The 27,773-nt window shown below is 51.5% G+C and overlaps 12 protein-coding genes and 1 non-coding gene across 13 annotated transcripts; 7 read left to right on the forward strand and 6 right to left on the reverse strand.

Annotated features, from left to right (window-relative positions):
- Window positions 1–255: 255 nt before the first annotated feature.
- Window positions 256–3,708, forward strand: ALT_3903 (endopeptidase La; the record flags this gene model as incomplete). Its single annotated transcript, XM_033562443.2, has 3 exons — window positions 256–3,211; window positions 3,275–3,492; window positions 3,553–3,708. 3 exons carry the CDS (start codon window positions 256–258, stop codon window positions 3,706–3,708), a joined length of 3,330 nt encoding a protein of 1,109 aa, XP_033418334.1.
- Window positions 3,709–6,375: 2,667 nt separating this feature from the next.
- On the forward strand, window positions 6,376–8,973 carry ALT_3904 (protein kinase family protein; the record flags this gene model as incomplete). Its single annotated transcript, XM_033562442.2, has 1 exon — window positions 6,376–8,973. One exon carries the CDS (start codon window positions 6,376–6,378, stop codon window positions 8,971–8,973), a length of 2,598 nt encoding a protein of 865 aa, XP_033418333.2.
- Window positions 8,974–9,775: 802 nt separating this feature from the next.
- ALT_3905 (CobW family GTP-binding protein) lies at window positions 9,776–11,249 on the reverse strand (the record flags this gene model as incomplete). Its single annotated transcript, XM_033562441.2, has 6 exons — window positions 9,776–10,123; window positions 10,173–10,695; window positions 10,751–10,847; window positions 10,900–10,911; window positions 10,960–11,043; window positions 11,096–11,249. 6 exons carry the CDS (start codon window positions 11,247–11,249, stop codon window positions 9,776–9,778), a joined length of 1,218 nt encoding a protein of 405 aa, XP_033418332.2.
- Window positions 11,250–11,592: 343 nt separating this feature from the next.
- Window positions 11,593–13,164, forward strand: ALT_3906 (Mob1 family protein; the record flags this gene model as incomplete). The annotated part of the gene is made up of 2 exons (XM_033562440.2): window positions 11,593–11,826; window positions 11,896–13,164. The coding sequence occupies 2 exons, from the start codon at window positions 11,593–11,595 to the stop codon at window positions 13,162–13,164; spliced, it is 1,503 nt and encodes a 500-aa protein (XP_033418331.2).
- Window positions 13,165–13,549: 385 nt separating this feature from the next.
- On the forward strand, window positions 13,550–14,195 carry ALT_3907 (HIT family protein; the record flags this gene model as incomplete). Its single annotated transcript, XM_033562439.2, has 2 exons — window positions 13,550–13,636; window positions 13,692–14,195. 2 exons carry the CDS (start codon window positions 13,550–13,552, stop codon window positions 14,193–14,195), a joined length of 591 nt encoding a protein of 196 aa, XP_033418330.1.
- Window positions 14,196–14,457: 262 nt separating this feature from the next.
- Window positions 14,458–15,201, reverse strand: ALT_3908 (HD domain-containing protein; the record flags this gene model as incomplete). The annotated part of the gene is made up of 2 exons (XM_033562438.1): window positions 14,458–15,092; window positions 15,156–15,201. 2 exons carry the CDS (start codon window positions 15,199–15,201, stop codon window positions 14,458–14,460), a joined length of 681 nt encoding a protein of 226 aa, XP_033418329.1.
- A 947-nt stretch (window positions 15,202–16,148) lies between these two features.
- ALT_3909 (uncharacterized protein) lies at window positions 16,149–17,987 on the forward strand (the record flags this gene model as incomplete). The annotated part of the gene is made up of 2 exons (XM_033562437.2): window positions 16,149–16,385; window positions 16,449–17,987. 2 exons carry the CDS (start codon window positions 16,149–16,151, stop codon window positions 17,985–17,987), a joined length of 1,776 nt encoding a protein of 591 aa, XP_033418328.2.
- Window positions 17,988–18,248: 261 nt separating this feature from the next.
- ALT_3910 (Rad4 family protein) lies at window positions 18,249–21,011 on the reverse strand (the record flags this gene model as incomplete). Its single annotated transcript, XM_033562436.1, has 1 exon — window positions 18,249–21,011. The coding sequence occupies one exon, from the start codon at window positions 21,009–21,011 to the stop codon at window positions 18,249–18,251; it is 2,763 nt and encodes a 920-aa protein (XP_033418327.1).
- A 315-nt stretch (window positions 21,012–21,326) lies between these two features.
- On the forward strand, window positions 21,327–21,881 carry ALT_3911 (CoA-binding protein; the record flags this gene model as incomplete). The annotated part of the gene is made up of 2 exons (XM_033562435.1): window positions 21,327–21,411; window positions 21,502–21,881. The coding sequence occupies 2 exons, from the start codon at window positions 21,327–21,329 to the stop codon at window positions 21,879–21,881; spliced, it is 465 nt and encodes a 154-aa protein (XP_033418326.1).
- Window positions 21,882–22,232: 351 nt separating this feature from the next.
- Window positions 22,233–23,414, forward strand: ALT_3912 (uncharacterized protein; the record flags this gene model as incomplete). The annotated part of the gene is made up of 1 exon (XM_033562434.1): window positions 22,233–23,414. The coding sequence occupies one exon, from the start codon at window positions 22,233–22,235 to the stop codon at window positions 23,412–23,414; it is 1,182 nt and encodes a 393-aa protein (XP_033418325.1).
- Window positions 23,415–23,761: 347 nt separating this feature from the next.
- Window positions 23,762–24,261, reverse strand: ALT_3913 (putative pheromone P-factor (Map2); the record flags this gene model as incomplete). Its single annotated transcript, XM_033562433.1, has 4 exons — window positions 23,762–23,941; window positions 24,001–24,071; window positions 24,137–24,165; window positions 24,245–24,261. The coding sequence occupies 4 exons, from the start codon at window positions 24,259–24,261 to the stop codon at window positions 23,762–23,764; spliced, it is 297 nt and encodes a 98-aa protein (XP_033418324.1).
- An 811-nt stretch (window positions 24,262–25,072) lies between these two features.
- Window positions 25,073–25,144, reverse strand: ALT_t082. Its single transcript has one exon. It is a non-coding gene; the product is annotated as a tRNA-Arg (tRNA).
- Window positions 25,145–25,366: 222 nt separating this feature from the next.
- On the reverse strand, window positions 25,367–27,758 carry ALT_3914 (glycoside hydrolase family 13 protein; the record flags this gene model as incomplete). The annotated part of the gene is made up of 9 exons (XM_089599655.1): window positions 25,367–25,618; window positions 25,900–25,999; window positions 26,054–26,560; window positions 26,629–26,732; window positions 26,795–26,910; window positions 26,962–27,000; window positions 27,061–27,199; window positions 27,257–27,392; window positions 27,451–27,758. The coding sequence occupies 9 exons, from the start codon at window positions 27,756–27,758 to the stop codon at window positions 25,367–25,369; spliced, it is 1,701 nt and encodes a 566-aa protein (XP_089455993.1).
- Window positions 27,759–27,773: the final 15 nt, after the last annotated feature.

Genomic DNA, 27,773 nt, shown 5'->3' on the forward strand with positions numbered 1-27,773 from the left:
GAGTCGGCTGTTGAAAAAGTTCCCTGAATCCGACCGGAGAAACGATGATGCGCCGGGTGCTGCTGATGATGAAAGCACCTGCTCAGCTACCGAAAGTGTCACTCGGCTTCTGATGAATAATGCTTTCTCTGGTCTTCGTCCATTAATTTTGTACTCTACAGCTTCTTTTTCTCTCTTACCCTCTTCGTTATAGATATACAACGGAGTTTCCTGCATACTCCTTCTCTACCTCGTTTCGTCCCTCAACACAGTAGCATGCTCCGCGGCCAGTCACTCCCCTGGAGAGCCGCGCTCCACCAGACGCCACGGCCGTTAGTCCTTCGACCTCTACTTCCTTTCGCTCGAAACAATGGTTCTGTACGTTCGAACTTGAGTTTATCCCGCCTCTCTCACTCGCCCTCACTGTCTCCGCGCGCCTTTTCTACGAGCTCTATCCGACGAAAAGAGAAGCCTCCATCGGGTGAGGAGAAGGAAGACTCAAATCTGCAAGAGCAGAAGGATCCGAACGAGCAGAAGGACGGCGACCGATCCCCTGAAAGTCGAAGAAGGTCACCCGACTCCACAGGGAGGGAACCGGGAGCTCCGACACCGGGCTCTGGACGGCGGAGAGATAAAGTAGTGGGGGAGAAGGAGCAACGTGGAGTTGAGGAAGATGCAAAGAAAGAGAACGGTGCCATAGAAGGGAAGTCGGATGCTACGGAGAATCCGTCTCCCATCCCTGTCAGTGGAGGGGGATCTTCGGACTCGAAATCCTCTGCGAGCAACGGCGGGAACGAAGATGGTGGACGGAAGAGTAAGAAAGGCTCAGGGGATAGGGCTTTACAGAAGCCTTCCGTTCCGGAGGTCTATCCTCAGGTCATGGCCATCCCCATTGCCAAGCGGCCTCTGTTCCCGGGCTTCTACAAAGCGATCACCATCCGAGACCCGAATGTAGCAACAGCAATCCAGGAGATGATGAAACGAGGGCAACCGTACGTGGGTGCCTTCTTATTCAAGGATGAGAATGCCGACGGCGATGTTATTGAAAATCTTGACGACGTGTACGATGTCGGAGTGTTCGCTCAAATTACTGCTGCGTACCCTCTTCGTGGAGAAGCCAGCGGCGTGACAGCCGTCCTTTATCCTCATCGTCGCATTAAGATTTCGTCTCTTCTTCCTCCTGGTGAACAGACTAAGGCTGGCAACGCTGAGGACAAGGCTCCCGAAAAGCGGGGGGATGTTGTGGCGAGCTTTGAAGAGGGCGTTGCGGAACCCGCGCCAAAGGATCTCTACGAGCCTACTTCTTTCTTGCGCAAATACCCTGTCAGCTTGGTGAATGTGGAGAATTTGGCGGAGGAGCCTTTTGACAAGAAGAGCGCTATCATCCGTGCGGTGACAAGTGAGATTGTCAACGTCTGCAAGGAGATCGCCAGTCTGAACCCCCTCTTCCGTGACCAGATTTCCGCATTCTATACCGACCAGTTTCCGGGTAATCTCAGTGATGAGCCAGCTAAATTGGCCGACTTTGCCGCCGCAGTGTCTGCTGGAGAACTGCATGAGATGCAAGAAGTTCTAGAGATCATGAACATCGAAGAGCGGCTTCCAAAGGCGTTAGTGGTGTTGAAGAAGGAACTGATGAACGCACAACTCCAGTCTAAAATATCCAAGGATGTGGAGGCGAAGATTCAGAAACGTCAACGCGAGTATTGGCTGATGGAGCAGATGAAGGGTATCAAGAGAGAGTTGGGTATCGAATCGGACGGCAAAGACAAACTAGTGGAGAAGTTCAAAGAAAAGGCATCGAAACTGGCCATGCCAGAGGCTGTCAAAAAGGTGTTTGACGAGGAGATCAACAAGCTGGCCCACCTTGAGCCAGCCGCATCGGAATTCAACGTCACTCGGAATTACCTTGACTGGCTGACTCAAATTCCATGGGGTCAGAAGAGCGTGGAGAACTTCGGTATCAAGCATGCCATGACTGTCTTGGACGAAGATCACTACGGCTTGAAGGATGTTAAGGATCGTATCCTTGAATTCATTGCTGTTGGAAAGCTTCGGGGAACCGTGGAAGGCAAGATTCTCTGCCTTGTAGGACCCCCAGGTGTCGGAAAGACCAGTATCGGAAAGTCGATCGCCCGAGCCCTGAACCGGCAGTATTACCGGTTCTCCGTTGGAGGTCTCACGGATGTTGCTGAGATCAAGGGACATCGTCGGACCTACGTGGGTGCACTTCCCGGCCGTATCATTCAAGCCCTCAAGAAGTGCCAGACCGAGAACCCTCTGATTCTGATTGATGAGGTGGATAAAATCGGACGAGGTCATCAGGGCGATCCATCATCGGCCCTGCTCGAACTTCTAGACCCAGAACAGAACTCATCCTTCCTCGATCACTACATGGATGTTCCCGTCGATTTGTCAAAGGTTCTCTTCGTTTGCACGGCCAATGTAACAGACACCATTCCTCGGCCTCTGTTGGACCGCATGGAACTCATTGAGCTGTCCGGTTACGTTGCGGATGAGAAGATGGCTATTGCCGAGCGCTACCTTGCACCTGCTGCGAGGGAACTCACGGGCCTGAAGGATGTCGACGTTAACCTCCAGAAGGACGCTATCGAGGAATTAATCAAATCGTATGCCCGCGAGAGTGGTGTTCGAAATTTGAAGAAGCAGATTGAAAAAGTCTATCGCAAAGCGGCTTTCAAGATCGTCCAGGATCTTGGCGAGGAGGTTCTTGGAGAAGACAAGGCTCTTACTGACGAGGGTAAAGCCGCACAGGAAGAATCGAAGAAGGAGACCGAAGAAGGAGATCCCAAGGATCCCCCTGTCGATCCCGAAAAATCGACAACGGAGACTCCACGTCTCGCGCTCAAGGTTCCTGAGAGCGTGCACCTCAGTATCGGCAAAGACAGCCTTACAGATTACCTCGGTCCTCCTGTCTTCACAGCGGACCGACTCTACGACACCTTCCCCCCTGGTGTCACAATGGGTCTGGCCTGGACCAGCATGGGCGGAGCCGCACTGTACGTCGAGTCGATTCTGGAAAATGCTCTGACTCCCGAGTCACGACCTGGTATCGAAATCACGGGAAATCTGCAGCCTGTGATGAAGGAATCCACACAGATTGCATACTCTTTTGCAAAGTCGGTCTTGGCTAAGCAGTTCCCGGAGAACAAATTCTTCGAGAAGGCGAAACTTCATATGCATTGCCCCGAAGGCGCTGTTCCCAAGGATGGTAAGTCGAAAAATTCTTAGCATATATTACCTTTTTGCACGGAGGTCTAACAAGTGGATTCAGGCCCTTCTGCCGGCATCACCATGGCCACTTCTCTTCTTTCGCTGGCCCTGGACCACCCTCTCGACCCGACAATAGCAATGACAGGAGAACTGACCGTGACGGGCAAAGTCCTTCGTATCGGCGGCTTGCGGGAGAAGACGGTGGCTGCTCGTCGTGCTGGTGCGAAGAAGATTATCTTCCCTGCAGACAATATGTCCGACTGGTTAGAGCTGCCGGAGGTGAGTAGATTCCAAAATACAGCTTCCTCGGTACACTCTTCGAGCTGACAGTATATACAGAACATCAAAGACGGTATTGAAGGCCATGCAGTGAGCTGGTACTCAGAAGTATTCAACATTCTCTTTGCCGAGCTCGACAGGGACGCGGCCAATAAGCTTTGGCAGAAGCAGCTTGCAGGGACGCCGAAGAAGGAACCTCGCGAAGACGATGATTGAAAGAGATCATTGAGCAGGCTTTAACGTTGCCGTAATACGTAATTCGGCCACTGCTATGCTATGTATCTCACGTTGGTTCATTGCGATGGCTTTGATGCCTGAGGCGTTCATTATGGGAAGCATGGGTCCGGAGTTTAGTTTCGTAGATTTGGGTTGGGACTGACGATTTTGCCTTGACGGTGTCTACAAAGGAAACCTCGTTTGGATACAGCACGTTGCCGTCGTCTCTTCTGGACTAGGACCAGAGAAATATGGGCGCCGACTGCGGCCAGAGGGATCATGAAAACTATCTCCGCTCTTCAAGAAAAGGTCTTTGCGACTGGTTTGTCCCATCCGTGTTGCATGGGAAACGTGGGCGGTACAGTGCATCTTCAACTACTCGCTGGAGAGGTGCTGTCTTCGTTGTATGTATATATGAAGACGTGGTGTGTTCTTGATCTTGCCAGCTTGGCCTGGGAAGAGGCAAGACTACCAGTGAAAATACCATACAAACCTATCATATTCACAAGCCAGAAAGAAATATCCTCGTACTATTGCGTAACCGGACAGGGAAGCTGGTCAGAATGAACCTGAGCCGATTCCATTTTCGACCATCAGACGAAACCTCTTTGACCTGCTCAACTCGCGCAGACACTAAGATCGGTTCAAGTCGGCTGCACATGAACGGAGGGGTTCTTTAGGTCCTCTGGGCTTGAGATGACCCCCAATGTAGTATAGTAGTACACTGCATTTTAGGTCTTGTGTATCGCTGATGAAGCAGTACGACTTGAGAGTCGCATCTGATGTCAGTCTCGGGAGCAGGAGAGGTAAGTGATTGGTGTTGGATATCTTTCTGCGATGATTGGATGCATCGGCTGGGTTCTGGTCGTTCTATGGAAGCATCACTTTGAAACTCTAGGTATACTTTATCTACCTTAGTAGAGGGCACCGGTAATTATAACCTCAGCCTCGCTCTGCATCTTCTCTTTCAATTTTGCTTTTGTCTATTTTCCGGATTCCATGGTGTTCAAGGCACTTGGTTGATCCGCAATGGTAGACTACTACCTTACCGACCTGCACCTGTAGGTTAGTTGAGGTGTCTTTTGACTGTCTCACCATGCGGGTAGAGCGATACGCTGGCTGGGCCAACCTCATCGCCATCATCATCTTTATCGTCATTATCTATCTAGTCTGTATGTTATGGATGGGAGAAGTACAACGGATAGATGGAGTATCCGCGTTAGTGAGCCAGCGCATGAGATTACCGATATCATACGCTCAATCCTTGGAGAAGGGTAAGGTATCTACTCCGTACATACTCCGAACAGCCAACCGAAACGGATGAACTAAGGCTTCGAGAAAGATTTGGGCTGTGCATTAATATCTACCTAATGCATCAAGAAGAAAAGGGACGCAGGCCCACTGGGATAGTTTATTGTTTTGCTATTAAAGCGAATGTGATACCAGGGTTTACAAGGCTGTTGCAACTGGGTATTTACCGAAATACCTTGGTTATCTATTCGTGGTGATTGAGAAAAGATGGTGCCTTCGTAGACTCTTCTATACTATACGGATATATCAGGCACATATCAGGCCGCCATACAGCTCCAATATTCCATTGTGCGTTTGGATATTGAGCCTTAGTCTAGTATCTATCTTACAGAATGTTTAATTAACATAATTTTCTGGTGATCAACAATCTTTTCTCGGGTTTCTTTTGTTGTTTTGGTTTTTCTGTATTGGTTCTTCGCCGTGCCGGACATCGCCAGCTAGCTATCCTGGTTTATACTCCATACAATTGACGCTCCCAATGAAAGGACTAAACCAGGAAGAAGGAGGGGTGACGGATCATTAGTTGGCTTTTGATAGGACTTTTGCATCATGTTGCTGCTCCAACCATTATCCTTAGTTCAGTTTAAATATCAGAAAGAAGACTTGGACCTAAACGAGTAGACGCCTTGCAGCAAGCAGGGCAAAACCACCACCATCAAACTGTTGCCCATTGGCAATTATTATCCATCTATCATATCTTTTCCTCTCTTGCATCTTCAAGTATCGAGTCTACGTATCTATCTATCTATCTGTCCGTCCAAAGACTACCTACTCAGTTTCGTGATTCTTCTATCCCCGCCACAAGAATTCCCCTGACTCCTGATGCCATTCAGCTTGACTCATTCTACCTCGCCCTCATTGTTCGATCCTCATTAGGCAGTCAAGAGGAAAAAAAAACCAGCAACCCAGCCACAGCCCAAGCTGGCACGGACGAAGCAAATTTTCATACGACCAAAAATTCAAACCTCACCGACTTCTCAAGGGAACAAGATAGAAAAGAAAGCAGGAAAAAATTTTTCTGTTTAATTTTTTTTGTTTCTTTTCTCGCAATCCTCTTTTTTGCTTTTCTCTCTTCTCTCTCCCCTCCTATCTTCAGGTTGTTCCACTAGACAAGTGAAAAATCGGCTGCAGTACGACTGAATTGAGTACCATCGTCCTTTTTCCCAGTGCCGGCCTCAATTCTTATGGACGTCGGAAATCCAGTTGGCGGGGTGTTCAAGTCGTTCCTTGCACGACAGTGGAGCGACCGGATCGATCTGTATGGCCATCTCCATCGCAGACAGTTCATATAGCCCCACGAGGCACCTGGGTTTTCTACTTGACCCAGAAAAGGTCAACCCTCGCCCCAAACAGAGCATGTGGCATCGACTCGGTCTTCGAAGACTACTAGGCCGTGATGATCGCGAATTATCCTCCCGGTCACCTTCTGGTGACTCCTCATCTCCCGCAAACCCTGCTTCCACTGCAAACAACAACGGCAATGCCCACCACTCTTCCAAACCCCCCGATAACCTGACCCGCAGACTTTCTCGCAGGGTAGGTGTCGGTCTGCCCCGTTCAACAACATTCAAGAGGCAGGACTCGGAACGACGAGATCGTCTAGCCCCCGTCGAACAAGAGCCCCGTCGTGCCGTTTCCGCCGACCGTCGTTGCCCGTTGAGCGCCCAGCGGACCAGGTCCCCACAGCCCACCGTGGACCCCAGATTGTCCGCGCCCGAGGTTCCATGGCACGACCACGCGGAAGAACCCACGGTGGAGGAAGTTGAACCACCTGCGACAACGAATGATGACAGTGAGGTTATGTCCGATTGGAATCCGTGTCCCGAGGTCGCGGATGTGCCCGAACAGCCGCCGGAAGATCTGATCGAGATGGAATTGGAAAAGCGATGGATACTGAATCTGAGTATGCATTTTCGTGACCGTTCGGAGCGCGAGAAATTTTTCGTCACCTACGCGGAGGCCCCCAACCGATGGCGCAGAGTCACCATTTCATGCGATTATCGGGGCGCTCCTCCCGATTCACTCGAGCAGGATCTGAAGGAATTACGCTACCAGCGAGACAAGTGCGCTCGAATCTACGAGTCCATCCGAGAGTCGCTTCCAGAGATTCAGTTTTACGACACAGTCACGAATCTGAAATTGGAGACGCGTGATGGCCGGCTCCATGTGCACGTCACCGAAGACGTGAACGAAATCATCCCCTACCCTCCGACTTCTTGCATCGGCCATCTGCCGGAGGCTCGCCTTGTCCCTGAATACCAGCTGCATTTTGAGGCGCATCTGTCGGGCTTCGTCTACAATGTCCGACTGGACGGTAAGAACTACATCAAAAAGGAAATTCCCGGTCCCGACACGGTCGACGAGTTTCTCTACGAGATCAACGCTCTACATGCCCTCAACGGTTCTCCAAATGTCATTCAAGTGGAAGGGATTGTTGTCAACGACCGGCGAGATGTCGTGAAGGGGTTACTTATCAGTTACGCCGAGCAGGGAGCATTGGTTGACATTCTGTATGAGCAGCGGGGCACAATCTCTTGGGAGCGACGAGCGCGGTGGGCCAGACAAATCGTCCAGGGCCTGGGTGAGATTCACGAGTCGGGATATGTGCAAGGAGACTTCACATTGTCGAACATCGTGGTGGACGCCGATGACAACGCCAAAATCATTGATATCAACAGACGGGGCTGTCCTGTGGGATGGGAACCCCCTGAAATTGCCGCCAAAATCGAGAGCAACCAGCGAATATCCATGTACATCGGGGTCAAAACCGATCTTTATCAGCTAGGAATGACTTTGTGGGCGCTGGCCACCGAGGAAGACGAACCTGAACGGCAGCCTCGCCCCCTCTTACTGGGCGAGGAGGTGGACGTGCCTGATTGGTATCGCAGGATAGTATCGATCTGCTTGAGTCCTTCTCCTCGACAGAGACTCTCGGCAAAGGAGCTCCTAGTCTTCTTCCCACAAGAGCTTTCAACAACAACGCCGCAATTTCACCCGGCGCATCTTCCGCACGGAGGCCTCGGGGTTGGACTGTACAACAGCCCGCTACCTTTATACAATGCTCGTGCCATTACCACAGCGCCAACTTTTGGCGGTCCAAACAATCGGCCATTTTATCTGCCTGGTCATTTCCATGAAAGACCGGTTTCTCTGGACGAGACAGGGTCGCGCCTATATGCCAATAGCGTAGAGTCCTTCCCAGCGTGCCCTGGCGAAGACTGTTACAGTTTGTCACTTGACGACGGAAAAGTGCTGACCACGAATGAACACTCAAACTCCATGCACGAGTATGCTGCTGATAACCGGACTTGTCAGGTGACTTTTCATTCTCGAAATGCCGAGCCAAATGGCCAACGCCCTCACTCCTCTTCAGAGAGAGGCGTACCAGAAAACAAACATAGCAACCGGACCCCCGACCGTGATGGAGCAAATGAGAGGGGACGACACACGAACGGTGGAGACTCTATCCATCAAGCACATCCTGGCGATCAATCAGCGAACTCATTACATTTCCAGATTGACCATATCCCGGCGAAGCTGGCGGGTGTCAGTCGAAATCCAGCCTGCTCTTCAGGCAGCACTAGAGAACCATCTTCAAAATCGGTGAAATATCATACGTCTTCTGCCTCATCAGCAACAACTCAGTCCACTCATCTGCATTCATCCTCGACGGTGGACCTTGAGTATCCCTATATCCAGAAGCAAAACTGGTCCAGCGAAGCACCAACACACTCCGTATCATCCCTTCTACAATCAATTTTACCAATCAACCCCGCATCGGGTGAACCAAAACAAGAACCTACCGATCTGAATACAGACAGACTCTCACAGTTGGCCATTCGCTCCGCTTTCAACAACGCAAGGCATCGCCTGGCGGAGCAAACACCCTATTTGAGCGAATCTCATTTACCCATCAACCCAGCTACCCCCGACAATTCCTCGGCACCAGTATGACAGTGGGTGCATATTCGAAACTAAAAAAAGCCTTTTTCGCGACTCAGCATTTCTTTCCAATAATTTAGCCCGGCCTCAGACCCAAGGCCTCAAAGTGCTCGATACCCTTGATACACTGTTTTTCTCGCGCTGTACAGTTACCTCGTTGCGTCCCTTCCCCTATTTTCTCACTCGTCCGAACGGATCGAGATTCGCAGAAAGTCAATAAAGGCGAACCTGGAGTTTTGGTTTCTACTGTTCAGTCTCTTGTTGGTATGGCTCCTGCGCCATTATTGAGTAGAACTCAACCGCAACTGTTGCTCATACATTTTTGAGATAGCAGGGCATTGGAAGTTGAAACAACATTTTTCTTCTCAGAACATGACCACCGTTGTCTGAGTACGACCTACGCTTCAGAGATGCGCCTATTTTCTCTGCCGTGCCAGGTCCTCATTTACGATCTTCTCATGATATACGATTGGCGGATGTCATCTGATACTTTCTGCTCTGCAAGTGGTTCCATTGTATACTTGTCCGATGTCCGCGTCATTTTCTCTTTCATGAAGCTGTATTTATCTTATCAAAATTATAATTGATGCCTTTTTGCAAAAATATGGATCATGCAGGCTGCAGGTACGTTAGAGGGCATTGAGGCTATCCTATATACCTGGGGTGACTGTGAGACTACCTCACTTGGTGAAGCTGTTCATTTGCAACTTCGGCCTTGCCGCATGTTTGCTCCTGGCTGGTAATAGAACGTCTCGCTGGGGACTTGAACCATGGGGCGTGCTCTCGCTCGGCTATCACGCCTCGAAGCGCTGCGCTACTCAGCCTCCAGGAACGCCTCAAAGTTCCTCCGCCACGGCTGCGCATCCTGTCCCAGACCACGGCCGATCAGAACGAGCTTGCAATCGCCGCCACCGCCTGTCTTTGGCTCCGAGTCTCGGATCTCGAAGACTTCCCGGACAGCCTGGATGATCTTACAGGACCCGTCTTGCAGGACTAGAATACCCTTTAGACGATGGATCTCGAAATTATTGAGGTTAGAAGTATCTGTATTGCAAATTACCGGGATTTTTGATTCCCATAGAATGGACTGGAGCCAGGCGTCCACCCGTGAGACCTTGTCGGCGGGTATAGGGGGTATGATTATGGCGATTGTTGATATCGCCTGTAGGATATTAGCAGATGGTTAATGATGACAGCAAGTGTAGTATTACCGGGTCGATGTGACTGTGTCCCTTGGCCCCAAAGTCCAGGCTATCCAGGTGATCGTATGCATGAAGATCCAGCACGACGCCCTCAATCTGTGGTGTCCTACTGTGATCTGTGACGTGGATTTTGGCGACGCTGTTGATCGCCAGGATGCGGGAGCGGACGTGGTCGAGTTCCTCCTGGGTGACGAGGTCCGCCTTATTCAGGATGATCACGTCCGCGTGGGAGATCTGCATGTGCGCCATGGAGAGCACAGGCCCGGAGTGCCCGTGGCCCTCGTTCTCCGTTCCGTCGGTATGGCTCGATGCGGTTTCTTCCGGCGCGGGCTCGTCCAGAAGACGGAGGATGTTCTTCGCATCGACTAGCGTGACGATTCCGTCGAGATAGATGGAGCTGCCGAGGTTATCGTCTACCCAGAAAACGGGCGCGAGATTGCCAGGGTCGGCGAGCCCCGTTGTCTCTAGGAGGATGTAGTCGAATGTTCCCCGGCGCTCCATGAGTGACTCGATGGCCATGACGCCGGAGTCTCTGGCGGCCAGCTGCTCAGTCACGTTGTCTTGGGAGCTTAAGGAGCAGTGCTTACTTGACGGAGCAGCAGATGCAGCCGTTTCCGACTTCCATCCACTCCGTGACTTCCTGGCCGTTCTGGTTGACCGTTAATGGCTTTTCGATGTCCGTTGCTGGAGTCGAGTTAGTTTAACGGGTGAATTGTGTCGTGCCGTGCCGACTTACAGTCCCCGAACTCTAGATATACATCAGTCATGACTCTTCACAGGGACCTGGACAACGAACCATTCATGATCACGGCTATCTTTTTGCCATGTTTCTCACTCAAGATGTAATTAAGCAAGGTAGTCTTGCCCGCACCGAGATAGCCTTGTCGTTGTGAGTATTAAGCACAAGGAGTTCATTTCCGACAGAGTTATACCCGTTACTAGAGTGATAGGCACACGATCCTGTGCCGGCGTGTCTAATGTTGTAGATGGTGTCTTGGAAATATTGGGCTTCTCTGAGTCCGGTAGCGCGGACACATCCACCAGCTCTGGGGGAGCATCATCATCATCAATAATATCTGCCGGCATGGTTTGAGTTTGAGATGAAAGCCTCGCTCCAACGATCTATGAACTATGAAAGATCAACGTACCTTAATCCTGCGGGGAAGAATGACGTCTGTTCCTGGAGGGGAGGCAGCAATTAGGGCTCAGGGCTTCCCCGGTCATGGGCTTCGGGCTACGGTAGCCTTAGAGCCTTGGAGCCTAAGGATCCTGGCGGTGGTCTCGGCCATTGAGCTCCGCAGCAGTACTCCGTAGCTCTCCATCAATCATCACCAGCATTAGAGTCTGGTGGCCGCCGTCATTACATTGACAGGCCGTGCCTTGAGTTTCTTTTTTTTCTTCTCATTTTTATTTTCTCTTCATCTTCATCATGGCTGCTTCTGGGGCGTCGCCCTCCAGCTCGCCGCGGTTACCTAGTCCTCCCCCGTTCACGGAGGTACAGATTGGGCCTAAGTCACCGTCGGTTGGTGATTCGTTTGGGAAAGAGACTCAAGAATTTTTGGCAGCTTCAAAGGGCAATGATAATGCATCTTCTCGAAGGATTCGACCAGGAACTAAGGCCGCTGATATGGCTGTCGGTCCTCCATTGATTCCTTTGTCGCAGGTGAGCTCATGTAAACAAACAAGTCAAAGGTGTTTACCTTCGCTAACCAGGCCCTCTGTTGCCCAACAGCTCGACTCTCCATTCCAGCTCCAAGAACACTTGAAAGCGCTCTACAACCACTTCACCCGACCGGAGGGATCTGAGACCGTCGTGCCTATCAGTCGAGATGTCGCGATACAACTTGCGGAACCGCCCGAGGGGGTGGACAGGTCGCTCTGGCTCTACGAACTCTGTCGTTTCCTCACCATGAAAGTAAATAACCTGATCGTTGCTTTCTTCGCTGAAGACCCGCCCTGCTCCGCGCAAACGTGTCCTGAGATGCGTGCATCCGAGTGGCAGTATCTTTGCGCCGTCCATGACCCCCCGAAATCCTGCTGCGCGATCGACTACTGTTGCCATACGCTCGATTGGGCCACGAACATCCTCACATCTCCCAAGCATTTCCCAAGTCGTCTTACGTTGGGTTCCGAGGCAGGCGGTGGCGCGCAGGCGAGTCTTAGGTACCTGACCAACATATTCCGTCGACTGTATCGCATCTTCGCCCATGCCTGGTTCCAGCACCGGGATGTGTTCTGGCAGGTTGAGGGTAATGATGGGCTGTACATATTTTTCAAGACGGTGTGCGATATGTACAAGCTGATTCCTGAAGACAATTATACGGTGCCTGCTGAAGCGGAGGGACTCGATGCCAATCAGTCAGTGCCGGAACAGGCGGACAACCGTCGGATGACGATCCTACGAAAGGACAGTGAGGACCCGCTGGAGAACATCGAGCCTTCGTCCATCAGCACTGGTGCAACCACCCGGCGCCACAAGAATAGCGCGTCCATCAGTTCTCGCGTTACGACGATCAGTGAGGGTGCGGAGGAATCAGAAGAGCAGCAGAAAGCGGAGCCTGTGAAGGAGTCAAAGGATGAAAATCTACTGTCTACTGAGGCTGTACCCGAAGTTGAGTCTGAACCACAGCCCGCAGAAGAGGTTGCAAGTGAGGAGCAAAAGGAAGCTGCCGATGCACCCGCGCAAGACCCGGCCGAGTCGCAGGTTACCGTTGAAGAGGTGCAAGAGGAGGAAGAGGGGAAGACCTCAGATACGAATGCAAAAGCAGCAGCAAAGGATGAGCCGGAAGCCGTCCAGCCACCTGAGGAGCCGGAAGCACCCAAGGCCGAGGAGTCGCAAGCAGACACAGAAGCCAGTACAAAAGATAGCACAGAAGCAAACGTGGAGGAAAAGCCATCGCCTGTAGAGGAAGCATCCACCGAGCAGACCCAGCAGACCCAGCAAGAGTCTGAATCTCAGACGACAACTGAGCAGGAGCCCGAGTCAGCCACGGAGGCCTGAGATCATCTTTGTTCGATGTTTATTATCTCTTATGATCCGATTACTCCCACACCCAATTGAGCCAGGTTGAGGCTCAGTCGACATGTGATATACAATTGAGGCTGTCTAGAAATTAATGATACCCATTATTTGCAGAGTGCTGCCAGCAGCGGCCTTGCTGTTTGTCGTAGTATTTGTTTACCCCCTCATGGGGAATGCCTTGATAACGCTCAGCCAGCCGGTCCCGCTATGAAGCAGGTCCCGCACAGCTTCTCCGACTCGACTCCGCATCATAACCAACTGCACCAAAACATCCACTCTCGAATGGGATCCCCCTTACTCCTCCCCAAACATATCCTTAATCCCTGCTTAGCCCATTTCCAAACCGATAAAAAAATACATTTTCATGTCCGTCCGGGAGCCCGTCCCCGCCATGTCCGCCGCCCTAAAAGGCGCCCAGATCTACTTTGGCCCATTCCTCGTCACCTCCCAGGTAATGCATTCCCCCACCACAACACCAACAAATGCACAATCTAACAGCTCGCAAGGTCTTCCACCTCACACCACTCTCCTTCGCCCTCGTAAACCTCAAACCCATCCTCCCAGGCCACGTCCTGGTTTCCCCGCGCCGGCGCGTTCCCCGCGTCGCGGACCTGACGGCCGCCGAAACGAGCGATCTCTTCCTCACCGTGCAGCGGGTCGGACGGTTGGTTGAGCGCGTGTACGGCGCGTCGAGTCTAAATATTGCGGTGCAGGACGGGCCGGAGGCGGGGCAGAGCGTGGCGCATGTGCATGCGCACATCATCCCGCGGAAACGGGCGGATCTGGATCATCGAGGTGGGATGGATGCGGTTTATGGTCTGTTGGATGGAGAGGAGGGGGATCTGAGGCGGGCGTTTGGGGAGGGAAAGGAGGGGGAGAGGATGCCAAGACCGAAGTTCCCTACTGTTGATAATGAGGGGCGGCCGCCGAGGAGTATGGAGGAGATGGAGGCTGAGGCGGAGATGTTGGCGAGGGAGATGGAGAGGATGGAGAGGGAGGTTGTGAAGTGATCATGGCGGTGGCTTATAGCTGGTTCTATAGCGTATATGAAATACATACTAAAATCATTAGGAGCTATAAACCGTGCCTCGTTGAATGTCATGATACCCATATGGCTCATACCTAGACTCATGCTATCACACACTATCCGATCTAATTCTAGAATACCAACCCAAACGCCTCCACCGGGTTCGGTGGGATGATGGCCCAAAAAAACAAAATGTAAAGAATGACGCAAGTACGAATACACTCAACCTTCCTGCGACAAGTCGTCTATGCTGTACCATTCGTGTTCGCGGCCATTCCTTTCCAGAAAGCCTCCCGCTCCTTGAGAACAGCGGCCGCCCATTCCTTGACCTCGTCCAGCTGGATACGACCGGCAACGTGACAGAACTCCGAGAGGTCAACCTTGTGTGTGCGCTCGTACTCGAGCATCTGCAGCAATAGCTCCATCTTGTCGACATCGTGCACAAATTGCGCCTCAAGAGTTTCGTTCGCTTCGTATTCGTTGAAGACATTCAGAATGTCCTCGCCCGTCAACATGCCTCCAGGCACACCGCCAAGCAGGTTCTTCGCAATGTAGTCCATCACTTCGGCCTCGCGGCGCGCCTTTTCGGTCTTGTTGACCTTGTCCACGGGGGTGATGTCGCCCACAATCGACTCGGCCATGTCATGGATAAGCGCCATTTTCATGCAGTGGGGCAGGTTGAGGCGGGAGGCAAGAGCAGGAGGTGCAAGCATGGTCATGATTGACATGCGGTACATGTGGTCAGAAATCGATTCACCGGTGCTGATGCCAAAGCGACGCCAGCCTTCACGCTTGGTGGTCTTTAGACGTTCGAGGAGGTGGAAAAATGGTATGGGGGAGGCGGAGTTCTCTTCGGGAGGATGAGGCAGTGTTGACAAAACTACAGGCAATTAGAACCATCAAATCACGGAGATTAGCATTAGAGTAACCGAGTAGATCATACCAGACTGAGTAGTCCAGAGAGGGTCGGAAGGCGCGTCAGAACCCATGATGCTGTTGGATGAGGGGTACGCTGGTAACGATTTGAGTGGAGAGATATAGCTAATTCAGAGACTGGGATGATCTGAAATTAATTGAAAGAGAGACTGTGAAATAATGCGCAGCGCAATGGGATATATGACAATAGAAGCGACTGCAGTGATAAAGAATTAAAAGCTGAGGTCAATGAGACAGGGAAGAAAAGGGAAGATCTCTGCGGGGAGAGAAAGGAAGGGAAGTGTCTCTTATCACCGCCATCCTGCGTAGGAGGGGGAACAAGCAGATGGCGCAGCAGCCATAAGCAATATTAATGGTTATGGAACATTATTAGCACCTAATTTTGTTACAGTCCTCCTTTAATAATTGCCTGTCAATTCTATAAAACCAACCGTCTATCTATTGAAGTCAATTGTCGTCGGTCGTGTTAATTGTGATGCTCCTGATTGGGCCTCCAATGCAAACAATGCAAACTGCTTATCGTGTAGATCAACAACAACCCAGCCTTATAGAAAGGAACCTCTGTAAGGATTGGGCAATCCTCACACTATCAGACTGATTCGATGCATTGAATAGCCATTAGAGACAATATACCTTAAGATGTGCAGGAGCTGATATATATAAGCTAGGAAAAACGATTGATTGTGTGGATGGTGGATGCGTTCTTCGCCTTCCAATCACGAACATTTGAGGACCCGATTCACGTGATTACACCAGGCTATGCGGTTACAGAAGCTCCTGTATCGCTTGAGTACAGAATGACCAGCATTAGCTCTGGGAAACGAATACTATGTTGAAGTAAATAGTGATATGCAAATGATGTGCCAATGGATGACTTGTGCCCCTCCCGGTTCTGAGACGACGCCGTAATAGTGGAGTTCTTCATAGTCTGTGCTGCGTCTTCGCTCCGTGGAAGCTTTGTTGACATTATTCCCCCCCATATCATCTGCACGCATCCACCATGCAGTCCTCGAAACAACCTCTCCTCTCCAAATCTCTTAACTGGGCTCACCAATCACACACATGCGTCTTCATTCGCAATTTGAAGCTGCTGCAACTTGACCTTCAACCCGACTGGCCTGACATTACTGTCCGCTCTCTTTCGCCCTCATCGCAGAACCAGCGCCAGCGTATTAGAGCGGTCGAATGGGCTCTGTATCACCTGGTCGCCCTCTGGGATCCTAAACTTGCACACGACGTATGTGATTATTTGTAACCATCGTCCACTAAGCGTATGATTCTCACCAGCTACCGTTGCTAGAAACTCCGCCCTTTCTACCCTCCGTTGGAGCCGCTACAATCGGTCAACCTTCGTGCCGCTCTATCTCGAGTACTTTCAGATCTGAAGAAGAATGGCGATCTCGGCAGGGAAACTATCTTTCGCAAGTCCATGTTGGACGATTGCAAAGGGGAGAAGGTCGATGAACTCCTGGCTGTCTTCTCCACCGCCGTCTTGCGCAAGGTCCTGGCTTCGTCGATGGACGGTCTGCCAAACCCCGCCCTGAGGTTGTCTATGGCTAAGGGTATCAGCCCGGATGAGTATCAGCTGATGTTGCCGCTGATTCTTGCCCACCGTGTCTCTCTGTCCACAATGGCTGAACGTCGGTCCCGGATTTTGGACGTTCATGAGAAGTTCTCTCAGCTGCTGGACAGCAAGAAGACTCAGCTAGACGATCGTTCTAGAGAGGGTCCGCCTGCTCTTCCCAAGGATGTCGCCAACCTTGATGTGTTAGCACGCGAACTGAAAGAGAATTGGATAGGTAGCGAGGAGTGGGCTGATACCCTACTTCAGGGTGGTGCTCGCAGTAGCAGTGATGCCTTCTTAGAGCTGCCGTTTGAAACAGCATGGTCCAAGGCAAAGGAGACAACAGTGGAGGTTCTGACCGTCAGCGCGACGCCCGACCTGCTGGTGGACTTGGAGTCCCGCATCGTGCGTCAGCGCAATCGGTTACAGAAATGGCGCCAGGTTGCTAGCTCCATGCGCGAGAAAGAAGGTGCTGGCGTCCAAACCTCAGAAAATACAGCAAACAAGGCGCCACTAGCCTTCAAGGATCACCAGGCTCTCACCGTGGCCAGCATCTCAAAGGCCGTTCGCCAGCCCCTAGCTCGAGCTGCTTCCCGACAAGACGACCAGGTCCTTCTGCAGTCGATGAATGAAGCTCTGTCCCGCATCGACGGTAAGCCTCGTTCTTCTGGACGAGCCGCCCCTCCACTGCGTGTTCCTGCCATGGAACCAACCATCACAGCACCCTCCGACGCTGAATCAGCCAAACCCTCGATTTCACAATACTCCAGACCTTCTTACTGTAAAGGATTGAATGAAAACGCGGCCGTCACCTCACCAGACAACCTGTCAACCCGAACAAGCTCGCCTACCGTTCAAATCACCCCGGATCCAGACAACGAACCCAAACACGACCCCCGCCTCAACACGTTCACTCTCGTCGAACGAACCCGCAAGTCCATGTCGCTACTTCCGCCCCCAAGCAGCCGGCCCCCACAGCAGCCCCGTCGCTCGCGCAAGTCGCGCGTTTCACTTCCCGTCAACCAGTTCGAAACACCCGAGAAACAGTCGCAGACTCGGGCGTCGACTCCGCGGGACGAGCTGTTCGAGGAGGAGGCGGACTACAATAGCGTGTTCAAGTCACGGCCGCGCGTCGCGCATAGTCCTATTGCCTCGCCGGCGGTGCATGTAGCGCCGTTGGAGGAGTTTGATCCGGATGCAGATGAGGACTCCGTCGGTGACCTTGAAGAGATGGATATGATTGCTTCTCCGTCTGCTCGTGGGCGGAGGATATGATGCATCCCATTTATTTGGACATTGTCCAGACTGGTCTACGTTGGTGGTGTGCATATATGCTTGGATGTATATGGCACCTAATGTAATGTTGTTTGTAAATATGCAGGTCATTAGTTCATTCGTGTTAGTCGTATGATAGAGTAATTGTACATAAGTCATCCTGTGTATCCATCCCATAGTCCCACCCAGTGCCGCGTATCCCAAAGCAGTCTTTATGTGCATAAAGGCCTGACCCTAACCACATGAGAATTATTATGATAATTATTTGCCCCTTGTCCTTCGACCCGGATTCCGAGTGCGCCTGCGCGTCGAGGGTGGCTCGTAGTCGGAAGCGGATGCTGACGGCTCGTCCTCTTCAGAATCCGATATCTGCTGTGGAGACGAGAGATCAGCGGGTCCGTTGGAGCTGATGCTAATGGCATCGTGACCGGGCCCCTGGTCATCCTCGTCCTCGCTTAGAGCTTCAGATTGTTGCACGGACGGACGAGCTTGGCGTGGATGATGATCCTCAACTACAAGGTCGCCGTCGTCACCGTCGTCTTCACCGGGAAGAAGGAAGCCACCGCCACGGTCGGCAGGTTCACCGAGCCACTCGTGTGCCGCCTCCGGAACAGGAGGTGGACGGACTTGACTTCGTGCCTGCCGGCTTGCGAATGGATTCTGAGATTCGCGCTCCATGTCTCCGTCGTCGGCTCCGTACTCCTCGCGCACGCGCTCCGCAATGCGCAGCCCGAAGAGGAACTTGCGCCATGTCTGTAGGATGCGTTTCTCGGCCTTGAGTTGCTCCTTCTTCCGTTTCTCGGCGTCTTCGGCGCGCCAGGCGTCCTTGACAAGATCTTCGTTCTCAGAGGCTACAACCACGCCCTGGATGACGGGGACGGCCATCTTGGACCCGAACTCAAAGCCTGTCACGGCTTCCGCGTAGTCGATGCCGAGCTTCTTGCAGATGCGTACTGTGCCTGGCAATGGAATGTGGACGGCACCGCGGGGTACCATGCTGGGCACGAAGCAGTCGATGTTGCCGTATTCGTTTTTGGGGATGATGCCGTCCCGAATTGGTGGTGGTATTATGTACTCGGTCTGGTACTTGGCATATAAGCCTTGCTTGGGCTTCTCGCCCGTCTCGCGTTCTATCTCGTCGACTTCACGCTTCCGGAGGAGGGTGACGGCGCGGATCGGCACCAGTTTCAGCGGGGCTTCCCCCATCTTGATCTGGCGTCCTTCCTTGTGCCAGCTCTCAGCGGATAAGCACTTGAGGACATCTCCTCGTCGGTACACCTTCTCCTCTTTGGCCTTGTCGCCCTTGCCGCTTACAAACGTGCGGATAGGCTGGGCGCCAGGTCGAAGAGCTTCTTCGCGACGCAGAAATCGCTCCAGGACGAATTCAGTCGACGAGCGAAGGCTCTGCAGCGTGTCCCCTTCCTTGACCTGTTTCTTCTCGGGTTGGTTAGGGCATAGGTCTGTAGCGTCTTCGACCTCATCAACTTTCGTGCGATTTTTCTCGCAGCGCTCATACACCCGCAAAATCGTCCGAAACCAGTCATACTCGAAAAATTTTCTCTTCCGGCCGGGTAGGGGAATTCTCTCTACTGGTATGCGATAGCCCTTGGTCTTGCCTGGCCAGGTTCGACGACGGAGGTAGCGTGTCGTAACATCCTTAGCAGTCTTGTCGGAAGAGTACGCAACAACGTAGCATATAACCTGCTTGGCCTTCTCGGCTTTGGCCCCACGGGGCTCAAACGCAGCTTGCAGCTCTGGAGTTGTTGCCACAGGGTTTGACAGTATCAGGGGATCAACCGGAATAACCTCGTGCGTGATGGGTGAGGCTACCTCAGTCCAATAGATGGGGAAGGGAAGGTCCTTGTCGTATTTTTTGGGTTTGTGCTTATGGGCGGGAGCGGTCTCTGAGTCACTACTGTCGGACTCTAGACCAACTATAGGCTCTGACTCCCCATTTTGCTCGATGGTCCCTTCCTCCACTTTGGGTCTCGGCGTGTAGGCCTCCGCTTTGGTCCAGCCAAATCCAAGGGGCTGCAGATTGGCGACCAGACGGGCTTCTATACCTAGAGCGCGGACCAGCGCGGTGAACAGTTGAGCCCCGAGATCTCGAGAGCCCTCCATTCGCTCTGCTGCAGTACGGAACTCTTCTATATCCCGTATTCGCTCCCCATGTCTCTCAGGATCATGTTCGTCTTTTTGGAAAGAAGATATTTCGGCTTCCAGGTGAGCCATCGGCCGATAACCAACCTTTCGTAGTCCGGGCGCGGTAATCTTGAATTGCTTTCTCCAGTAAGCGGCCAAGATTCTGAGCAATGAGATGATGGGATCTCCGCGACTCATATCTGGCTTCCCAGGCTCTACGCGCGATGAGCCTTCACTCCAATCCCGATCTGATTTCCGAGTTTTGCCTTTCTTTTTCTTGGACTTTACCTCCGGCTTTTTTTCGGGAGGATCGAGACCGGAGGCGGTGCGCCATCTCTTGACCTCCTTATGAATTCCAGCAGGGAGCTTTCGACGTAGGATCTCGTGGACTTTGATATCATTTGCCCAGGCGTTGCGCACGGCGTTGTGGTATAGTAGGAATTGGACGTGTAGACAATGTGTGGCGATGCGGATTTGACGCTCGATCTTCGATGGTCCCTTCTTTCCATCTGCGATATCAGCCAGATGTATCTCATTCTTGTCCAATGTCAATTCGAGATCTTGCACAGCAGGAGCGGGCGTCACCGAGACCGACGCAGAGGTGAATTTGGAGTCCATCGCATCTTCCCAATCCACCTCGTCGTCGTCGTCGTCGGACTCGGACTCGGATTCGGAGCCATCGGAGGCTTGTTTCTTCTGCTTCTGAAGGTCCCTTTTCTCATGTGGTTCGTCGTCCAAGCTACTAGGCGCATCACTCAAAGATGAATCGGAGTCAGAGTCTTCTTCAAAGTCTGCGATCTCCACGATGGGGGTGGCATTCTGACGTTTGGCCGTGGGCGGATCCTCGGAAGAGACACGCTTACGGGGAACGAAGGGTGGCATGCGAGGGAGCCGTGAAGAATAATGTTGCAAAATGGCAAAATATCAACAGAAGATGATGAGATTGGCTCGGAAATCTCGAAGAAAGATAAAAGAATGGCGTGGCGACGGGTGGAACAACCGAGGATGAATGACGGAAGGAAACGCATAAAGATCTCCACATTCTCCAAGTGGAGTCATATTCTTCATTTCGATAAACGATAACTAGTATATATTCGATCTCTTGGACTCCAAACCATCGCTCGGGTATCTTTTGAAATCAGAAACCTCAGTCACTTCTACATCAGTCTCTAGTTTTGCCGCCAACGCGTAATCTTCATGGACGCCGTCAAACGATTCTTCTCTTCCCCGCGCTTTGCGGTTGCTGGAGCCAGCAACGATGCGAATAAGTTCGGCTACAAGAGTGAGTTATCTGTGAAAGACAGCATGGCATACGGATCTTCGATCTATTAAGGCAGCGATCATCGAATTGCTAACATCAAAATACTGATAGTCCTTGCTTGGTATCATCAACACTCTCTGCCCGTCACTCCCTTGAACCCTCGAGCACCACAGATCAATCTCCCCTCCAAGTCTTACCAGACGGTCCCTTCGCCCAGCGCTCTGCCTTCTCCCTCTCAAACCTCGCTGTCGGTTGTTACCCCTCCTGCGGTAACGCTGCCTCTGCTTCAAGAGGCTCATTCGGTCGGGATCCCCGCGGTCTGGTTGCAGCCGGGGACCTTTGACGATGCAGTGCTGGAATACGCCCGAGAACACTTTGAAGCAGCGATTGCAGGAGATGGAGGACGAGGTCACGAAGGCTGGTGTGTGTTGGTGGATGGAGAAGAAGGATTGGAGGCTGCTGGCGTGCAGTGGACTAGTCAAAAGCTGTGAACATCTATAATAATCGCCAAGCTGATGCATATACACTGTGAATGACGAAATGTTTATTGATCTATGGCAAATGTTGGTTGTTGTAGAAACAAAGAAAAAAGAATAATGATGGATCCATCACATTAACATCATCGCTGCTTCTTAAGCATCATAAGGTGACCAAAAGAAGTGTGGTCTATGCGCCTCTCCCAGCCATCTTCATACTTCTTTTCTGTCTTTCGCTTTTCGTTCCCGCCTCATCAGATTTATCTCTCCCAACACACCAAAGTTCTTGTCAACATCATCATCGCCAATATCATTTGTACTTCTAGAGTTAGTCTAATTTCTACTCTAGAAGAGGTATCTAGAGAAATGCCAGACTTCTTTCTCGATTCTCCCGTCCCTCCCAAGCTCGATCTGGCCGCCGCTCCTTCTCAGTTGTTTCAAGTCCCTCAAACTCCGTCAGCCTCGTCCTCGCTCTATCGCTCCATCTCCCTCCCCAGCCGCAAGCGATCTCGCTTTGAATCCGGGGAGAGGCGTCCTTTCTATGACTCCCCCGTCGATCTCAACAGCCCCGCTCCTTTGGTCAACACCGACTATCATCTCGCCGGCGGGGAAGAATACAACTATCAGCAACAGCCGTATTACCATCAACAGTTCTCCCGCGGACCTTGGCTTGTACGCCGTGAGAATCCTGCAGAGGTCGACTACCGTCCCAGTCGCTATCGAGATCATCCTCTTCCGGCTCCTCTCGATGTCAGTATCGAGTCCTTGACCCCCAGTGAGGCCTGTGGGCCCAGTCGCAAACGCAACCGTCGGGATTCGAATTTGCCATCCAGCCCCAAGCAATCTGCCCATGATGAGAAGAACAGCAGTCCCTCGCAATCTGGGTCTGAGCCCGTCAGCTGGAGCCGGGCAGTCTTCAATGTCGTTGGCAAAGTGTGGGAATTCTGCTGGTCAGGTGCTTTCCGAGGCTTCTACGCCGGAGGTGGCCGGGGATACAGTATGGGAGCCGATTCTGGTTTGAGAGCCCAGCCTGATGAAAACTGGGAGGCACCAGTGTCAACTGAAAAGGAGAACTACATGGCATCCAACGATGTCACCCATCAGCGAGACGGATCATTCCCTGTCCCTGGCCGGTTTCCGAAGGATGAAATTCAACAGAATTGGGTCATGGTTCACGAAGATACTCAGGATGGTTTCTTGCAGGTGGTCAGTCCATCGCCTGTAACTGCTCGACGCGTGAGTCGCAGGCACGGAGTCGTCCCGTCCCATGCTCGTCGTAGGTCGGGCGTGACGATGCCTCGGTCTGGGAAAAGGATCATGCCGTCAACTCCAACCAGATCGCAATTTTCATCCCCAGCCAAGCCGCGCGAGAGTCCTGTTTCAGTGGAAACGCAGCGCTATGTGGCTCGGATGCGCCGCATGGAGCGTGAAGAAGACGCTAGTTTGCAACGACTCAACGAGCAGCTTCAAGCGATGATTAAGGAGGGAAAACAAGCCTTGGGAACTCGGATTGAGGTGGACGATCTGGATTTGGACGAGGACTATTAGATCTTCCTCGGGATGGGTTCACAAGTCAAGACGATCTTTCATATTGATACCCCCAAGCGTTCGTTTACCTTTCGAATTTTGGACGATTACTATCAGATGACCATTGTTCTGCTGCGACACCTCGTTCTTTTTTTGTTGTTTTGCGGTCGAGAGGCCTGTTTAACTCGGACCTACAGCGGAGAGAACCTCAAAGAGTCCCATCGCTTCTGCTGAGCAGTTGTACCTTTGAAGCATTTTTACGAGTGTATGAACGTTAACGAAAAAGAATGACATGATATGATCTGATCCTTGACCTTTTCCTAATTCACATCGATCCCGCAGTCTCAATTGCGGCAGTAATCATCCCGTCACGATGGAAGAGGAACGAGTTGGGGAGGGTTAGCGAGTGCGTCTCCGACAGGCTCAACCAGACCAGAAAACTTGAAAGATTTGAAAATTTCCGGATTCAGCAGGAGGTTGCCCAACGTGGGGGACTCTAGCCGGGGCTTGTTATCGTTCAAGTGGGAGGGAGTGTTTTTCGCCCCGATCTGCAGTTTTGAACAGTGAGGACCGAGCTGCTGCTTCTGATATAACAGGGTAGACCCACGGGAATAGGCGCTGCCGCCGCCATGGCCACCAGCAGGGTAATGACTACGGTGGATGACTTGACCATCTTGCCTGTGCTTCTGTTAGTCTGGATTAGGTCCCTTGAGACGCAGGTATGAAGTTGCGGTTCGACTTACTGTTTTCGATATTGCAGTACTGTCCAAGACTGAGCGGATGTGCGCAACGGGTCAGTGAAATGTTTTACGGTCTGCAGTCGGTTTATGACTTGTAGGAGCTGTTAATACCTGACGCGACGAGCCATGGTGTTTGTTACCCCTAGATCAGGGCTACATTCCGAGAGCCGGATCATGTATCACTTTTCTTATCTCATGTTGCTCCCTACGATGACCTTTCTGCTGATCAAGGGACTTCACGGTCCTGCGCAATCGACACACATCATTGGAATCTTCTAATGTCAAAGGCTGTCTCGCAGGTCCTGTATCTGCTCGACAGCGTCTGTCTTATGCACACTACACGAAACCCGTAAGTGCGGAGGTTTATTGACTCGCCTCCTGTGCTTGGTGTCTCCCATTCTCAATGTAAGGGATGGAATGTATCACTCATAGGCAAGGGTCGAATCAGAAACCGTACGGGGGGAGCAGCAGAAGGACTCGGGCCTATGGGGGAAAGTGATTTGGAGTAAAATACATCAAGGTGGCTTAAGACTTGTATTCAATGTGGACCAGCGACACGAGCGTGGCGGCGCATCAATATGCCTACTCCGTATATTCGCTTCGGTTGGATGCAAAGGTATGCACAAATGCCCATTCTCCGAGCGCCATATACCTAGATAGAAAGGTTCGTGACATGTAATACAAAGCAGTCAAGCAGGTAGTTTAACGATGGATTGGAACAACTTTATATCGCAGTTCCGGACACTGCCAGACGATGAAGATTTGATCTGCGTTTCACTAAACCAAGGGTTGAAGCTTAGCCTATCCTGAATACTTATATCCAGCGACTTGAACTTTTCTTAACTACACCAGAAAAAAATTACAGAGGTGAAAATCAAGGCGAGAAAAGGAGCAGAGAAAAGACGTGAACGCAGTGGAAGGGAATTAGACAAAAAAAATTGACCTACGCAGGATTCGAACCTGCAATCTCTTGATCCGTAGTCAAGCGCCTTACCATTGGGCCAGCAGGCCATTTTATGAGAAGGGAAACCATTTTTAGTTACATCAGCTTAACAAAGCTAAAATCGAACTTGTATTGCATTTGCCCTAAAATGCATCTACAATGTCCGAAAACACCGACCAGATGGTAATGGTCTGGGAATGGAGGCCAGCGGACCGAGTAGTTTTCCACTGTTTGGTGATCATGCTAGATGCAAGTCACGCATAATTGAATCCCTTATCTAATCTATGCCGCTACAATTGGTACAGACGTCCTTCGAACGGTCTCAGAAAGATGAGGTCTGGAGTGGAGCTTGCTTCGCACGTCATGTGGTTCGACATGAGTAGCCTGGATGTCGACAAGTCCACGCCGTGATTTACATAGTTCCACGAGGAGGCGCAGCCGGAGAAGTTGAGCACGACAAGATAGCATTTGTGTTTGGATTTTCGCTTGTATGCCCAGATGATGGGGTTTTCCACGTCCAAGCATTCGTATGACCCGTAGTACTGGAATTAAGTCAGTATCAGAAAATATGGCCAGCGCTCAAAAGGTGTGCTTGCCAGAGTCGGGTTGGCCTTTCGCATAGTAATCAGGGAGCGATAGAATGACCAGACCGACTCAGGACTGTGTCTCTGGCTGGCGTGGCACCATTCTCCGCCGTGATCAAAGGATGGAAGCCACGGTTTGGCTGCCGGGTCTGTGAATCCCCCATGGGGATCCTCAGTCCACTGAAAAGAGTGTCTGTCAGTGATATGGCGATCAAAATGAAGTGAGTGCTGTGTCTCACCGGAATGGGTATCCGGGTGTTATCGCGACCTTTCTGTATGATGGCCTTTTTGGCCAACTCGAGCTTTTGTGGTGCTTCGGTTCCTGCGTCTTCACAAGCTCTTTGTTACGTGAGTAATTGGTCAATGTCCCTGGCCAGAATACGTGACACATACGATTTCCAATATTGGATTGTCTCAATGTCTTGGTTCATTTCTTCCGAAAAGAGTCCCGGGTTGATCATCCCTAGTTCCTGCCCCTGGAAGATGAGATTTGTGCCCTGGAGCGTGAACTGCCATAGAGCAAGCAATTTGGCACACAGAGCCCGAAACCGCGGACTGTTGGTAGTGAACCTGGAGATGCCTCTTGGCTGATCGTGATTCTCCATCCAGACAGTGTTCCATCCCCCATTGTCGACCAATGTTTCCTGCCACTCGTTGATGATTCGCTTCAATTCGGGGAGCTCCCATTCACGCAGCATCCACTTATCACCATCATGACAGTCAAGCTCTACATGCTGAAATTGAATGACCAGGTTTAGTTCAGGACGAGAATTGAATCGTGACGTATATCGAACAGCTTCAGGAGCGGAGACGCCGCAGGACATCTCTGCTAGGGTCATGCAGTCATAATGTGAAAACACTTCCCGGTGCATTTCCTGCAAGTACTCATGAATATGAGGACTTTGGAAGAATGTCAGCCTTGCAGCCTCGACAGGCTTTAATCGAAAATGTGATGAGGGTGATCATACCCGTTTGCAAACAAGTAATTTGCCGGCTGCCATCTCGAACCTTCCTTCGATATCGGAGCATCTGGGAAGGATGATGTCTTTGACACCAAATTCATCGTGTCGAGCTTCGCCAGTGTGACGAGTGGTCAGTCACGAGGACTACAGCAAGGCAAACACAATTGCTCACCCGGAATCCATCCACTCCCTTGTCTAACCAAAACCTCAACACACTGTACAGTTCTTTTCGTACTTCCTCGCAGTCCCAATTTAGGTCGGGCTGATTCTTGCCAAATATGTGCAGGTCTTGATCTTCCGTCAGCCCCATATTCAGCCATTAGAATGGCGAGTACGCACAGAACTCGCCTGCCAGCTGGTCCCACTCCCAAACCGACCCTGCCCCAGACAGAGTGAGCTTTAAAGACGAGGGAAGAACATGAAAGCTCCGGGACATACCAGTAAATGTACTCTCCCAGTTATTTGGAGGCATACGATTACCAAACTCATCTAGCTTCCCTTCGCTCCAAAAATACCAGTCTCGCTTACCTAGGCCGGGATCTTTTCGAGCGCGTCGGGAGGTTTGGAACCATTCGTGCTGGGATGAATACTAGTCAGTACGCCATTACTTTCCTGTCATCCTTCGTGGGCTCACTTCAGTTGCAGTGTGATTGAGAGCGATGTCCAAGATCAACCTGAGTCCTCTTCGATGTGTTTCCTCTATCAGACGTTCCATGTCCTGCATGGTTCCAAAAACTGGATTAACCTTTCGATAGTCACTAATGTCATACCTGCAAACTTCTCGTCAGTCTCTCGATACAACGCCTCATGTCCAGTTCGTCTTCATACCCCATGTCCCGCATTGGCGATTCATAAATAGGTGAAATCCAGACCACGTCAATACCGAGCGCGACGAAATAGTCGAGGTGATTAACTACCCCGCGAAGGTCCCCTTTGCCATCTCCATCGGTGTCTTGAAAGCTCTGAATTAATACCTGATAAATGGTTGCTTTCTGCCACCAACACAGCTTGTCGAGACTGTCTGACTCTTGACATTCTTGTGATGCATCAGGGCTCTGCGCCCTGTCTGCGTTGATCGGATGAAAATCTGAGCTAGACATAAAGGGGACCGTCTTCTCTCGCGCTTGCGCTTCCATGCTATAAGATGGAGC

The sequence above is a fragment of the Aspergillus lentulus genome (assembly GCF_001445615.1).
Source record: "Aspergillus lentulus DNA, contig: Alt08, strain: IFM 54703, whole genome shotgun sequence".
Classification (NCBI taxonomy): domain Eukaryota; kingdom Fungi; phylum Ascomycota; class Eurotiomycetes; order Eurotiales; family Aspergillaceae; genus Aspergillus; species Aspergillus lentulus.